The sequence below is a fragment of the Panicum virgatum genome, chromosome 9K, assembly GCF_016808335.1.
Source record: "Panicum virgatum strain AP13 chromosome 9K, P.virgatum_v5, whole genome shotgun sequence".
NCBI classification, from domain to species: Eukaryota; Viridiplantae; Streptophyta; class Magnoliopsida; order Poales; family Poaceae; genus Panicum; species Panicum virgatum.
In genome coordinates this window covers 19126733-19140736 of record NC_053144.1, presented here as the reverse complement: position 1 = coordinate 19140736, position 14004 = coordinate 19126733, and the positions used below count along the sequence as shown (strand labels likewise).

General features: G+C 47.2%; 3 protein-coding genes across 4 annotated transcripts; 2 read left to right on the top strand and 1 right to left on the bottom strand.

Annotated features, from left to right (window-relative positions):
- The first annotated feature begins 578 nt into the window (after positions 1-578).
- Positions 579-3138, top strand: LOC120650576 (low-temperature-induced 65 kDa protein-like). The gene is made up of 5 exons (XM_039927750.1): positions 579-753; positions 876-1187; positions 1293-1472; positions 1579-2649; positions 2772-3138. The coding sequence occupies exons 1-5, from the start codon at positions 690-692 to the stop codon at positions 2861-2863; spliced, it is 1719 nt and encodes a 572-aa protein (XP_039783684.1). The 5' UTR covers positions 579-689; the 3' UTR covers positions 2864-3138.
- Positions 3139-8004: 4866 nt separating this feature from the next.
- LOC120650574 (pentatricopeptide repeat-containing protein At3g60050-like) lies at positions 8005-10011 on the top strand. Its single transcript, XM_039927746.1, has one exon. It carries the CDS (start codon positions 8219-8221, stop codon positions 9731-9733), a length of 1515 nt encoding a protein of 504 aa, XP_039783680.1. The 5' UTR covers positions 8005-8218; the 3' UTR covers positions 9734-10011.
- Positions 10012-10874: 863 nt separating this feature from the next.
- LOC120650575 (heavy metal-associated isoprenylated plant protein 39-like) lies at positions 10875-12331 on the bottom strand. 2 transcript variants are annotated; one of them, XM_039927748.1, is made up of 3 exons: positions 12081-12331; positions 11918-11999; positions 10875-11283 (listed from the first exon to the last, which is right to left on the bottom strand). In XM_039927748.1, exons 1-3 carry the CDS (start codon positions 12087-12089, stop codon positions 11054-11056), a joined length of 321 nt encoding a protein of 106 aa, XP_039783682.1. In that variant the 5' UTR covers positions 12090-12331; the 3' UTR covers positions 10875-11053. The 2 variants fall into 2 exon arrangements, with proteins under 2 accessions (XP_039783682.1, XP_039783683.1); XM_039927749.1 differs by having other exon boundaries at positions 11918-11996; positions 12081-12242.
- Between the last annotated feature and the right edge of the window lie 1673 nt (positions 12332-14004).

The window sequence follows — 14004 nt, the reverse complement described above, 5'->3', positions numbered from 1 at the left end:
ACTTTATAGGTTTTATAGATATGGAGCGGATGGTATAATTAGAACCAGTGGTACTGTAAGATACGGACTACTTTCCTTCAAAAGAAAATACGGACTAAGAGATTGCCTGCTGAAATGGCCCGTGGGCCTATTGACCGCACATCATTCCCGGGCCTCTCACTACACATCACATCCATCTCAGGAAGCCTACGGGCCTATGGGCCTTAGGCCATACGACACCCAAATAGAACCCCCGGAAGACGGTTACAGTTACACGGTCCGCCGACCAAACGGGCAGCGCGCGACGCGATTCGACGGGGTTGCCAAGCGCACCCGCCCGCGTCCAAACCCCGCCACCTGATCAGGCCTGATCATTCCTCGTCGGCCGGGGGCTTCTTCTCCCATAGGTGGACCACCTTCCAGTTGCTTCTCCCTCCCCAACCGAAGCGCGGCACGGCAGCGCCTCAGCCCGCCACGCGTCCACCGGCCTCCCCGCCGTAACCACGTGTGCGTCGAGGTGGCGCTCGCCTCCCCCCGGCTCGCTCCTATTATATCCCCGTCGAGCCTCTCGCCGCCACAACAACTCTGCCACTCAGCAAAGCTAAGCAGCCAGAGATTCAGGATCACGATCCAGCTCTGTCATCTTCTCGATCGCGATCGCAGCCCGATCAGCCGGTAGCAGCGAGGGCGCGGCGTCGACGGCGAGCGGTATGGACGCGCCCGCCATGGTCACGCGCAAGCACGTCCCCGAGGACGTCGGCCTCCGCAACGCCGGTGAGTACCCCGCCGGCGACCGAGCCGACCGCCGCTGCTCTGCCTACCACCACTACACGTTCTGTATCGCGACTGCCACGGTAGTGTCTCTTACCTTGCTCTCGGTGATGACGCGCGTGCAGGGGAGGGCGAGGCGGCGGCCGGGGGCCAGGGGCAGCTGCACCGCGAGGAGAAGCAGCACAAGCCGGTGCTGAAGAAGGTCAAGGAGAAGGTGAAGAAGATCAAGCACACGCTCGCCGGCCACGGGCACGGCGGGGAGCACGGCGGCGACGAGCGCGGCCCGGGGGACGCCGCCGCCGGCAGTACCAGCAGCGAGGAAGCGGAGGAGGACGCGGCGGAGAGGGAGGCCGCGCTGGAGAAGGGCGGGTACATGGAGGACGTCGAGGACAAGCCCGTCGTCGCGGAGTCCGACCCCGAGGTCCACGGCGCGCCGAGTAAGTGCTATGCTACCTGTTCACGGTCACGGAGAGGTTGATCTGGTTACGTATGCCTGAGGCTTGGTACTCACATCACATGGTGCGCCCCCGACACGGTTGCAGTGTACGAGTCGGCGCGGGCACCGGCCGTGCAGGACCTCGTCGCGAAGTACGACCCGGCGCGGAAACCCGCCGGGCAGGAGTTGGAGGGCCAAGGCGCACCCGCGGTGCGGCTCGGCGACCTCGGCGCCCCCCTCGTCGAGGATCCGGCAGCGCCGCGCTCCACGACGCCCGCGGCTAGAGGTACGGCAAACCGGACACGACGCGATCATGTCGTCCTTGTCACTCTGCTCATGTTCATTCACCCACTCGTTACACTTGTCTTTCTCGTCAATGTGCTGATTTGCAGAGGGCGAGGACATCGGCACGACGCCCGTCGTGCAGCAGTTCGAGACCATGAACCTGTCCGGCGACCCGGCGCACGTGGGCGCGGGGAAGAAGGACGCCAAAGCGGAGTGGAAGGACACGGCCGCGGACAAGATGGGTGGCGCGAGCTACACGGACAAGCTCAAGAGCGCGGCCGCGGGCACCACGGAGTACGGCAAGAAGCTGGCGAGCACGGTGTACGAGAAGGTTGCCGGCGCCGGCACGGCCGTTGGCGCGGGGAAGCGCGACGGCGAACGCACAGAGGCGGCGCTGGCGCCGGCGCCGAACGCCGGCACGGAGGAGCGGGGAGACGCCCCCGCAGCCACGGAGGCGACGAACGGCTCGACCGGCGGCGCGGGCTACACGGACAAGATCAAGTCGGCGGCCTCGGGCACCACCGAGTACGGCAAGCAGCTGGCGTCCACCGTGTACGAGAAGGTCGCCGGCGTCGGCACCGCCGTCGCGCCCAACCTCCGTCCGCAGGTGGGCGCGGGGAAGCCGGAGGACGCACGCAGCGAGGCAATGCCGGTGTCGGACACCGGCGCCGAGGCTGAGGAGTGGACAGAGGCGCCCGCCCCCGCGGCCACGGACGCGACCGGTAACAGCGCGTCGGGCCCGGGCTACGCGGACAAGATCAAGTCCGCGGCCGCCGGCACCACGGAGTACGGCAAGCAGCTGGCGAGCACAGTGTACGAGAAGGTCGCGGGCGTCGGCACCGCCGTAGTGGGCAAGGTCCAGCAGGCCACGCCCGGGGTCGGGGCGCGGCAGCAGGACACTAGCGCCGCGGCGGCGGCGCCCGGCGGCGCCGGCGGGCAGGACAAGGGGGTGACCATGACGGGGTACATCGCCGAGAAGCTGCGGCCGGGCGACGAGGACCGCGCGCTCAGCGAGGCGATCTCCGGCGCCGTGCAGCGGCGCAAGGAGGACGTCGGCGGCACGTTGGCGCAGCGCGTGCCGGCGCCCGGGCAGGTGGTGGCCAAGGCGCGCGAGGCCGTCACGTCGCTCACCGGCGGGAACCGCGTCTCCGAGACCGTGCAGCCAAGCACAGCCACAGGTACCACCTACTGAATCCTATTCTGCTCCATAATCTTATAGGAAGAAACCAAAAAGAAGAGAGGAAACACTGGACCGTTGCATTGGATCCCGAGCTGACAAGAGACGAGCTCTGCGATGCAGGGGAGGAGGTGAAGGAAGGCTACGCGGCGGAAGCGCCGGTGATCCACGGCGAGGAGGTCGGCGGCGCGAGGCTGAACACGAACACAATGTGAAGTGCGTCGTCGCGAGAGGACGGATGCTCTGTGTGATTTTGTGAATGTGTCGATACGTGTGTGATGGTGATTATGTTCCGTGGAGTCTCGTCTGACGTCTGGAATAAGCGCACTGGTTTGGTGCGCCGTGCACCGGTGTGGGCTCTTTACTTCTGAGTGTAATTTTGGGCTTGGTCTTGACTCTGTTTATGTGATAATGGTCTCGTGTAAGTATGCATACGCGTGCCTGTAATCTGTCCGAATGTCTGTTCAAAGTTGTTCAGTTCCTTTGCTCTGCTACCTGTGTTCTACTTCTAGGTACTATGTGTCCCCTAAGCAATGTCTTCTTAACTTGCTAGGTACAATTCTCATGCTACTCTATTTCGTACTTCATGTAGAAATCAGCGACTGATGAACACCTGATCGAGTGCGAGGATGGGAAGGAGCCATTTTTTCTATATAGAGAGGCCCGAGGGCAGGCTGGCCACGTTGTTATAAAAAATCTGCATCTAGGGTTATAAAAAATTTGCATCTAGAGGTGTCCAAAATTTTGAACTAGAAAATTTAAAAATTTAGAGACTGGGTTCTAAAAAGGCTGAACTTTAATCTTATACAATTTTAAGTTAAAAAATTTAAGGATTTTGATGGGCTCTAAATAGGCCACGATGGCCATGACTCATTACTACTGGCCATGACTCATTACTACCCCTATCTATTGTTGGTTCCAAAATAGAAGGCAGCGAATTTCCTCATTCATGACCTCGCGGTGAAAAAATATTTTCATCCGAAAAAATATCCACTGGCTGCACACCGCACCATCGCGAAAAAGTATTTATAGAACTGCAGTATTTATATAGAGGTACTAGTCATATTTTCGTCAAGTGGATCCCCCACTGAACACCAACTCTACTGTGCAGCTAAAAAAAACTACTCTGCTCACCCTGCATCAAGCAGTAAAGGTCTATACAAAAAGCATAGCTACGTATGAATTTTTCAACCACAACTATTTACATGTATTTTTTTGGTTTCATGTGGTAGGCTACAACAGAGAGAGCAAGTATCTATGGTAGAAATGAATGAAACAACTTACAACAAAGAGCAAAAACTCAAAAATGTACTTATAGCTACTCCACTTAATCTATCAACACCAACTCTTTCAATATAAGATATATATCTTGGTGTTGAAAAAAATTGCAGGCCTACTTTCCACTAGATTACATCCTATATTTTCCAAACATATGTGAGCGAGACTTGCACGTATGTTTTCTTAAATTTGGAGAACACATGTTTTTGTTGGTGTTGCTCAACTGTTTGTCGGCTGGTTGCCACTACAACGGCTGCACAACCACGTCGTCCTGCTGGGGCTCGGCTTGGTCACAATAGCTTGGTTAGATTTTTTTTCACAATGTACTTCAATGTCTTTGGATGAGCCTATTCAAATATGACATTTGGTTGCAGCTAAAACTTCGACACTGTATACTGTACACCAGTGGCCTTAAGCTTTTTCTCAGTGGCCCAACATATGCTAGCTCAGGCACTGCATAGATAACCGATGGCATACAACTGTAGTCAACAGATGCTAGCCTCCCAGCAAGTATATTGGCACAACAAATCCCATCCTCATCGACTTTATGAGGGATTAGGGGGCCATTAACATAGTTGCCAATGGCATATACGCCCGGAAAAGTTGTCACGATCATTAACTGCAATATTCCCGGTCAGGTCTTTCTTGATGCTCACATCGTCCGGTCCAAGACAATCAATGTTTGCAGGGGCGGACCCCATATGTATTCATGGGTATTCAAAATTTCTAACAAAAAAATTTATACATAAAGTATATAACATATATATGTATCGTAGAATACAAAAATACCACCACAAAACAGGCCTTAGCTGCACTGGACATCTTAGACTCAATTGACCTATTATCCAACGGCTTGCAGGCCGGCCCAACTCCCCCCTCCCACTCAGTGCTCCCCCTTAGCCCAGCCTCAATTCCCCATACTCTATTCCCCTTCCCCATCCATCCGACCAGTGTAGGCAGTGCACGAATGCTGCTAACCCTAGCGAGCGGTGGCGCGACACCGGCAAGGGCCAAGGCGTCAGGCGCTATGCGACAGCGCAACCAGGTAGGAAGGGGGCAGGCCGACAGTGGTACAGTTGGCCTAGTGCGCGCGGCGCGCCGGCGCGACTGCCGGGTAGGTAGGGGGCAGGCCGGCAGCGGTAGGGGTCAGTGCCCAGCGGCAGCGCTTGGCACGGCGCCAGCTGCGGGGCAGCTGCGCCTCAGCGCCTAGATAGTGGGCAGCGACAGCTAGCGCGAGGCGGGTTGCGGGCTTTGGGCAGGGCAAAAGCTGGAGTGCAGGACGTTTAAAAAAAAGGTGAGCGGGGACATGGAATGAAGCACTGATGAGCGATGATTACCATGATTTTGTATGTTGCAACTTGGATATGTTAATCATTTTGTATATCTAGAACAATTTCAAATTATATGCTATGATAAATGCTATAATTTTGATACTTAATTATGTGCTATCAATATATACTTTAGACTGAAAAAAATTCTACCCTTTGAAAATTTTGAATACCCAAATCCCAAATTCTGAGCCCGCCCCATGTCTGGCTCATCACAGGATACAACAAGAAGATTATCTTCTAATGCTACCTTACATCCACTAGCAGCATGTTTAACTAGCAGTCTCACACTGGTTGATGTTCTATCAAGTTCAACCATTTCTATCTTCAACATGAAGTTTATACCTTTCTTAGCAAGTATACAGGAACATATTCCTAAACTCACAATCCATATTTGGGGCAACATTGTGGCAGAACTGTCCGAATTAATCCAGTTCAAGTTTGATAACCATCACCATAAAGGCAATCAGGGCTAAAACACATTTCAAACAAAGTAATTGGACAGTCTGTCAGGTAATATCCCGATGAAACCACTGGAACTTGGATTGAACAAAGCAACATAAAACCTGTACGAAGGCGAGTCCAGAGATTACAACATTTCACAAATTCTTACATCATAAAGTCTTAAACTAAATTATTACAAACTAAGTTTGAAATTCATAAAGGTACTTCAGAGTTCAAGTGCAGTAAAAAATAAGCGATAATTCTAAACGACGATACAAGATATTATGATGAAGCCCATACATAACATCATTCAACATTATCATTATTGGCCAGGGGCACCTCCTATTCAACCGACCAACCAGAAGGAAGAGTATGTACACGGTCAAGTCAGGCTAGCAACCATGTCCTCAAAAGTCTCACCTGTAAACAAAGCCACAAGCAAGACTGAGTATACTAATACTCAGTAAGGTTTACCCAACTATAGGTATATTTAGCCCACTATCTAGACATGCAAGGCTTTTTGGCATGAGGAATTTGTTTTGCCAAAAAGCATCTAAGTGTAGGTCCTTAATTTCAGATTTTAGCCTCAAGATTCAAATTCAATTAACCATTCTATGTAGTGTTATTTTTTTTGTGAATGTTAATTCTTATTGTTTGGTTAAGTACTAATTGTGTTGTTAGAGAAGATTACGTAGAACCATTCTATGCAAGATGATCTAGTGTGTGTGCTACAAAAATAATATATAAGATTGTTCTTTTCATTTGTGCCCTGGCTATGAGCAGTGGTCTACTAGGCCTGAACTTCAAATATGATTTTACTGCTATGCTATGGATAAATGTAATGATGTAATTATTGTATAATCTACATCACTTTAAACAAATAATATCATTGTGAATGAATATATTTCATAATAGATTCTATGCAATAATACAAACTTTTAATCTAGCCCATATGCATATATTTATTTAAACCTTAAATAGTGAAGGAATTTTATGTTCTCTTCCATGAAGTAGGTAAGAACTACGTATAATTCATTTAATAAAAAGTGCTATATACATATTTCACATGTCAGTAATGTTGTTGCACAATTTTTTTTTCCAGAAGTTACATTCTTTTCTTGAAATAAACCAAATATTTTTGCTATGAGTTCACCTAGAGCATACGTTACTGTTGGACAAAATTTGTTGCCAAGAACATACAAGAGAGGTTAACAAGCAACAGTAAAGGTTTTACAATTGAAGGGGGTTATCCAGTATACGCACGTAGGTAAGCCATAGATGATGAATGGAGAAATATATGCAGGATAAAAGAAAACTCCAGTTATTGGTCTATAAGAATTGGAGTCGAGGTGGTAGGCTCATCATATACACACCACATTTGTGGGAAAAAAAAGAACAGTGGGTTGACACTTGACAAGCATGCAACACGATGGGAAACGTGTTTTGGTATATAAGATTGGAGGTTAGTAGACATTTACACGATGTACTAAAAGTATGTCTCCATGAGTTGAGAAGTAGGTGAATGGTGAAGAAAAATGCAAAATGCATGGACTCAGATACATGAACCTTTTTGTAAAAAACATCTTTTGCTTGCAATTCAAATCCAGATTCATGCATAGCCATCGTGCTTGCATGTGACAGGCCTGTGGGACTAATTATTTTTTCTTTCAGAGATTTTTTATCTTCTATAAAAAAAATCTTTTCTTTTTTCCCACACCACTTGTATTTATCATGCTTACTATGGTAGATAAATTAGTTGATCGAGTTATTGTAAACAAATTTTGTACAAATTTAGTTAAATAATTTGTGTTATAAATCATATTTTCGAAGAAGATTTCTGGAGAGGATATGAATAAAAGTTATGTGACAATTCTGCTTGACAATACTCTCATAAAATATTTTTCTGAAAATAATAAATATCTATGTGTATAAGCTATCTAGAATTTTTTTCAAAAATGGAAACATCTCTCAAAATTCTACAATTTCTTGTAGAAGTTGTACTTAAAAGTTATCCCAAGAAAAAGTTGTGCATTAAGTTCTTTTGAAAATTATTCTGAAAAGTTATTATATGAGGATACATAGAGATTCCTATGCATAGGTTAGAGATTCGTATGCATAGGTTATTAACTATAAAAATAAAAGGTTAGGAAAAAAGTTTTTTAAAAAATCAAAAAAGGAAAAACTAGGAGACTTTTGGCGCGGGGACCAGAAAGCATTGTATGGGGTGCTTCAAAGGCGAGGAGACCAGAATGTGTCCAGAAAAGGCCTAATAAGCAAGCAAAGAAAATTCGGCCCAGGCACGAGTTCTCATTTCGTGGGCGGAATCGAGCGCATGACGGCAGCAAGCACCTCTCTCCTCTCACACCTCTGTCCTCTCCTTCAGTCCTTTCCCCGTTTGAGAGCCGCCGCACCACCCAGCCATTGGCGTCGCCATCGGCCATCGCCACACTTCGAACAAAAGCTCGGCACTATCTTCCCGCGGAGCAGCTCACTCGCCATGCGCTCCGGCGCGCTCTCCCTATGATCCCGGGCGCTCACCTACCTCCGTTCCGAGCAGCCCGGGCACTCTCCGCCCGGCTCTGCCCGTCGCGGCATCTCTGCAGCGGCGGTTCCAGAAACGGCGGCGAGAGTCCCTCGGGCACTGTACAGATCAATGGTGACGGTTTCCGTGAGGGAGGAGAGGAGATGACAGGTCTGGATGCGGGCCGCTTCCCGCGGGAAATGCTCCTCCGGCTGCCGCCTCCAGGAGGCCCGCCGGAGAGCGACGACGATGACGGCGAAAATTTTTCTCCTCGGCACGGTCCGAGGAGACGGTTCTCCGAGGATGTGAGGCTGGAAGCTGACAGGATCTTCAGGATCCTGCTGCAGGACGGCCCAGGGTTCAGCGCCCGCCAGGCGCTCGATGAAATGCGCCCGAAGGTGTCCAACGCGCTGATAAGGGAGGTGATGTTCAGGATTGTTGTGTCCGTGGACAGTGTGAACCGTGAAAGGTACCCGAAGCTTGCGTACAAGTTCCTCCTGTGGGCAGGGCAGCAGGAAGGGTATCGACACAACACGAGCATGTACAACCTGGTCATGAAGGTTTTTGCTGAGTGTGGGGAGGTGAAGGCGATGTGGCGGCTGTTGGAGGAGATGGCGGAAAAGGGGCTGCCTGTCTCTGCCCGGACGTTCCACCTCCTGATATGCGCATCTGGGAAGGTTGGGTTGAGGCGGAGGCTGGTGGAGAGGTTCATCAAGTTGAGTACTTTCAGGTACCGCCCATTTAGGAATGCATTCAATGCGATACTGCACACGCTTCTGACGATAGATCAGTACTCTCTGATTGAGTGGGTTCACGAGAAAATGATCCTTGAGGGGCACTCGCCTGACATCTTGACATACAACATAGTGATGCGTGCAAAGTATATGCTTGGTAAGTTGGATCAATTCCATCGTTTACTTGATGAGATGGGGAAAAATGGGTTTACGCCAGACCTCCATACATACAGTCTGTTGCTTCATGTGCTTGGTAAGGGAGACAAACCCCTCGCAGCTCTCAATTTGCTGAACTACATGAGTGATGTTGGGTGTGTACCAAATGTGCTTCATTTCACGAATTTGATTGATGGTCTTGGCCGTGCTGGCAACCTAGAAGCTTGCAGATATTTCTTTGATGAGATGGTCAAGAAAGGTTGTGAACCAGATGTTGTCTGCTATACCGTTATGATCACAAGCTATGTGGCAGCTGGGGAATTTGAGGAAGCCCAGAGGTTTTTTGATGATATGCTGGTGAGAGGGCAGCTTCCGAATGTGTACACATACACTTCCATGATAGGGGGGCTTTGCACAGTAGGGGAGTTTGATAAAGCATTCTCTATGCTGAAAGACATGGAGTTGCATGGATGCACACCAAATTTCTCAGTGTATAGTAGTCTAGTGAGTAGACTGCGTAATGCTGGGAAGGAATCTCAAGCTAATAATGTCATTAAGTACATGACAGATAGGGGTCATTATCTTCATCTGCTGTCAAGGTTTGGGGGATACAAAAGATGCTGAGATGAGATGCTCCATAATTAGATGCAGAGTAGTTCATTCCTTTCATCTGTTTCCATTTTGGAAAGATGGATTAAGAGGGAAGGACTCTTGAAACTAGTTACACTATAATTTATATACTTGATGTAGCCCATGGGATTATTTATCTGTTGATGAAGTACAGAAGTGTAGTGTTGTATGCTATTATTATTTTTTGTAACATCCAAATGAGATAGGATAGTGGACACTAGTCATGAGTAATGAATAAATCCTGATTCACCAGCCCTAGATAGGACACCCAATCTTCTTTTTGTTGCACTGGTGTATACACAAGAGTAGTTTTATTGCTAATCCTAGGTCCTAGCCTCCCAAGCCAGATGACATCCGATTGCTTGTTGTCATTACACTGTTTCAGTGTCAATAACGCACAAAGTAAATTATCAGGCAATTGTTTTTTCTACTAAATGGAGAACACAATGAACATTAGGGTATTAATTCATCCACCTTTAAACTTTTACTGCTCCACTGATTTGATAGCATGAAAAGACTTATATTGCTCCGTCAACCTGATGTGCTCAAGAAAGCATACATATCTAGTTGCATCATCTTTTAGCCAATTGACAAGTAACATCACCGCAGTAACTTGTGTCTTTCCCCAGTCTGGCTCCGCACTGAAAGTCATTTCTGCCAACCCTAGCCTAGGATTAGTAGATTACATGTCAGAAATCAGATAAGATCTGAGAATGCAATGTGAATTATCTTTGAGCACTAAGGGGTGGATGTTTATGCACTATTGCCACTTTCTGGTGCTCTTTAAGACAGTGGCAATATCTATTCACTATTGATGTTAAAAAGTTTACCTTTTCTGGCTTTATCAATATTCATATCAGTTGAAAAGTTTCCCTTTTCTTTAATGGATAGGGATCCGTGCAACATGGCAGTTTAAGTATTAAATATTATTCAAGTAGTTTTCAAGATTCAGTTTGACCAGCCCTCCATTACTTCTGATGTCAAGAGAGTATTCATATGATTCATTTTTTAGATACAGGTCTGCCAGGATTCTCCATAATTGCCATCCTTTCTGTGTTTTTGAGTTCCCTGATAAATATTATTTGGTTGAGCATCTAGTCATTTATGAACACAAGTTGTTGAGGTAGGGAGCATGTATGCTAAAAGATGCACAAATCATGCTTTTATTTTTAACTAATTTGTACTCTGTAGTATAAATTTTACATAGTAACTTCACATAGAAACATCAGTACAAAGTCAAAGGCTCAAAACTATTGCAACTGCAGATAAGAGAGAGGTCACACAATGATAGATAGTATATGCTTTATATTTTTATCATTTCTTCTCTTCTTTCTTTTCCTCTTTCTTCTCCTCTTTCTTCTCTTCTTTCTTTTCTTCTTTTTTCTCCTCTTTCTTTTCTTCCTTCTTTTCTTCCTTTGCAGGTCCAATGGACACAATGTCAATCTTCCCAATCTTCTTTAATTTCTTGGCAATTGCAACAGCATCCATTTCGCCTATGATGGTCATCTTGTTCTCCTTCAGATCTGCTGCTATGGAGTCAATACCTGTGCACAAAATGAGGTATGTATGATCAATTTTTGTTGTTGAGACAATAATTGTTGTTCTTTTGTTTATTTCTTGATCACCCCTTCCTACAAGTATTTTATTTTCCAATTTATGTGCTGTACTTGTGTTATGTCGTGAAGAAAACCTGATTCAGAAAACATTTCTTTTGAAGATATAATTGGCATATAGCTAACAGGAAGAATATCCCATAGCAATTAGAATCGAATAGACAGTATGCCAAATTTTCTTCAATCATGCTTTTTCAAATGTTTATGTACTGGAGTTTTAAAATCCATTTCTTTTGTAAACATATACCAACCTCATGTATGACTGTTCACCTGCAAGGGGCACATATAACAGCTTTCAGGCATAAAGAAGAGCCCTTTCGACCACATTGTATATTGAGTGGTCCACTGGTCCTCACCTTTGTGTTAGCGTGTGATAAACGAACGCCACCTAACGTGATTTATCCTCTCAATCCAACTAAAACTGATGCTAATCATTCAAAGGACGTGTCTTAAAGATTCAACGATGGGTAAACAATATGCTAGTTTGTGCAAATACCATATCTAGTCTCAACGGCAAAACAATCCATTATCCAGAAAACATTGATCAGAGGGTACAAAATATGACCGTAAATGTCCGCAACAGCTTCAATGGCCTTCTGCTTGATCTTGTCATCAGTCATGGTTGGAACCCTCAGCACCACCTTCTGCTGCAAACCGATCAAGCAACACAGAGGTATGAGCAATCAAAAGAACTGAAGAACAAAATCAGAAGTGAGTGGTCTGCATACCTGAGCCATCTCAAAGCTCTGGAAGACAGAGCGGAGGAGAGGAAGGGAAAGGCACAGGCTATGCTTGAGAATGCCTTGCAATGGGCTATGTACAAGGAGATGAAACCAAAGCTGATGCTTCTGGTGGGTTGCTTTATATAAAGGTGCGAGTGAGCTTGCCTGTCTGTTCTTGGTGCTGAGTGGCCTAATAGGCCAGGGGGACTGTTTTGGTTGACACTGGGTGTGGTTGTTTATTTCGCCAACTATACTTCTATATATTCAGCTTTTCTTCTTCTTTTTTAAGGGAACTATATTATACTTTCGCATACGTGCGGCTGGTTGATGCGTGATGATTCAGACTTGCATCACTTTTGTGTTGACAAGTGACTAATAATTCCACCTCGCCATCGCCGACTTCTGCATCCAAGGAGAGGTACGGAACTGTCAAAGTGCCAATCCTAATTCATTTTAACATCGGGATGTTTGATAATTTTTACCGCTCTTTCTTTTTTATGAAGGAAGCGAATACATTCTTCCTGGGCACCTGCTGTGGAAGGTCCTCTCGTTCTGAGGTCCGAATCTGTGTGCCCGTGACAACGCGACGCCAACCGACCACGCCACCGGACGCGCGAAAGGACGCCGGGCCGTCACGGTCGATGGCGTCGGCGTCGGCGTGACAGGGTCGTGACGGTGTGGACGGTGGCACTACGCCTGATACGATTCTTCTTTATCCGGCTCCATCCCGAGCGCGTGATGTGACTCGGGCGTCCGATGGTGCGGTGGAAGTAGGGAAAGAAAACTGGAAGACTGTTTAGCAACATCATCCAAGAGGAGCTGTTCATATCATATGAGTTCCCTTCCCTTTGCAGTGCATGCCAATGGGCCATATGCGGTTGAGAGATGCTTGGCACATGAAAGGATGTACTCCATTCGTAAGTGGCAAATTATGTGAAATTCCTTTTTTGGGAATCTTTGGTTCCAAACAACGCACTCACTTTGTGGCTTGGAAATTTCGCCAATTTTCTAGTACAAACTCTCTAAATTTCCTGAGTTGGTCCTCGGAAAAAAGAAAGCAAAAGGAAATTAGTCGTAGGTTCTCAATTGGGCCGGGCCGAGCGTGTCTGTGAGCCCCGCGTCGAGACCGATGCACTTTTAGGCTGGCCCAGTGGCAGCAGCAAAAAGAAATGTTGGCATATGGGCTGGCTTATCATTATCAGACAGATCAGCATCCAAGTATGCGACCTCGAGAAGTTGAGGCTTTGCAAGTTGCAAGAGTATTTTGTCGTCGAAACGTTGCATGACACAAACAAAGTTGAGACTGCTGCACCGATGTTAAAATGCACTTCGCTGCACCGATGCTGGTTACATAGAGACGGAACGGAAAAGGTCTCCTTTTCAAGCAAACTTGGCTGTCAAGTTTGCTATCAATCAACTTGGTTCCCAAGTTCTGCTGGATCAGAGGTAAAATTAATATAATTGTGTTGCTTTTCCTCACTCTCCCTCAATTTCGCGAATCGGGGATGTAAAGCAAAGTTCGTGTTCACCTTATGCCTAGTGTTAAAAAAAAGATGATGCAAATGTTGTCAAGCTATTTGGTTTCAATCCTGGTTTAAAAGGCGTTCAAATGGTACTATGGGAGTTGAGGGACTACCGCCGATTGAAGTGTTTGATACGATTCGGTGCGCGAATTCGATGCGGCTGCTTGGGCCGCGTTTTCAGAGGGGCATTTGCATCGGTTTTGGGCGACGGCAGCCTAGTGGCTAGTGCCGTTTTGGTCATTAGGGAGGCGCGATGTTCTAGTCTTGTTTTTTTTTTCCTTTTAGGATTCGGCTTGCTTTTGAGAGAGCATACTGCACTGGTTGGTTTTTGCACCATGCTGACATGTACAGTGAATGTATCGTTTGTTTAGACTTTTATCGATCTGATCCATTTTGGTGGTTTTGGC

Coding starts and splice junctions, on each gene's coding strand:
- LOC120650575 (XM_039927748.1), bottom strand. Junction 11,284..11,917: donor AGCTGTTGCGGACATTTACG/GTCATATTTTGT, acceptor TTTTGTGCACAG/GTATTGACTCCATAGCAGCA.
- LOC120650576 (XM_039927750.1), top strand. CDS start 690: ATGGACGCGCCCGCCATGGTCACGCGCAAGCACGTCCCCGAGGACGTC. Junction 1,188..1,292: donor CGAGGTCCACGGCGCGCCGA/GTAAGTGCTATG, acceptor ACACGGTTGCAG/TGTACGAGTCGGCGCGGGCA. Junction 2,650..2,771: donor GCAGCCAAGCACAGCCACAG/GTACCACCTACT, acceptor TCTGCGATGCAG/GGGAGGAGGTGAAGGAAGGC.
- LOC120650574 (XM_039927746.1), top strand. CDS start 8,219: ATGATCCCGGGCGCTCACCTACCTCCGTTCCGAGCAGCCCGGGCACTC.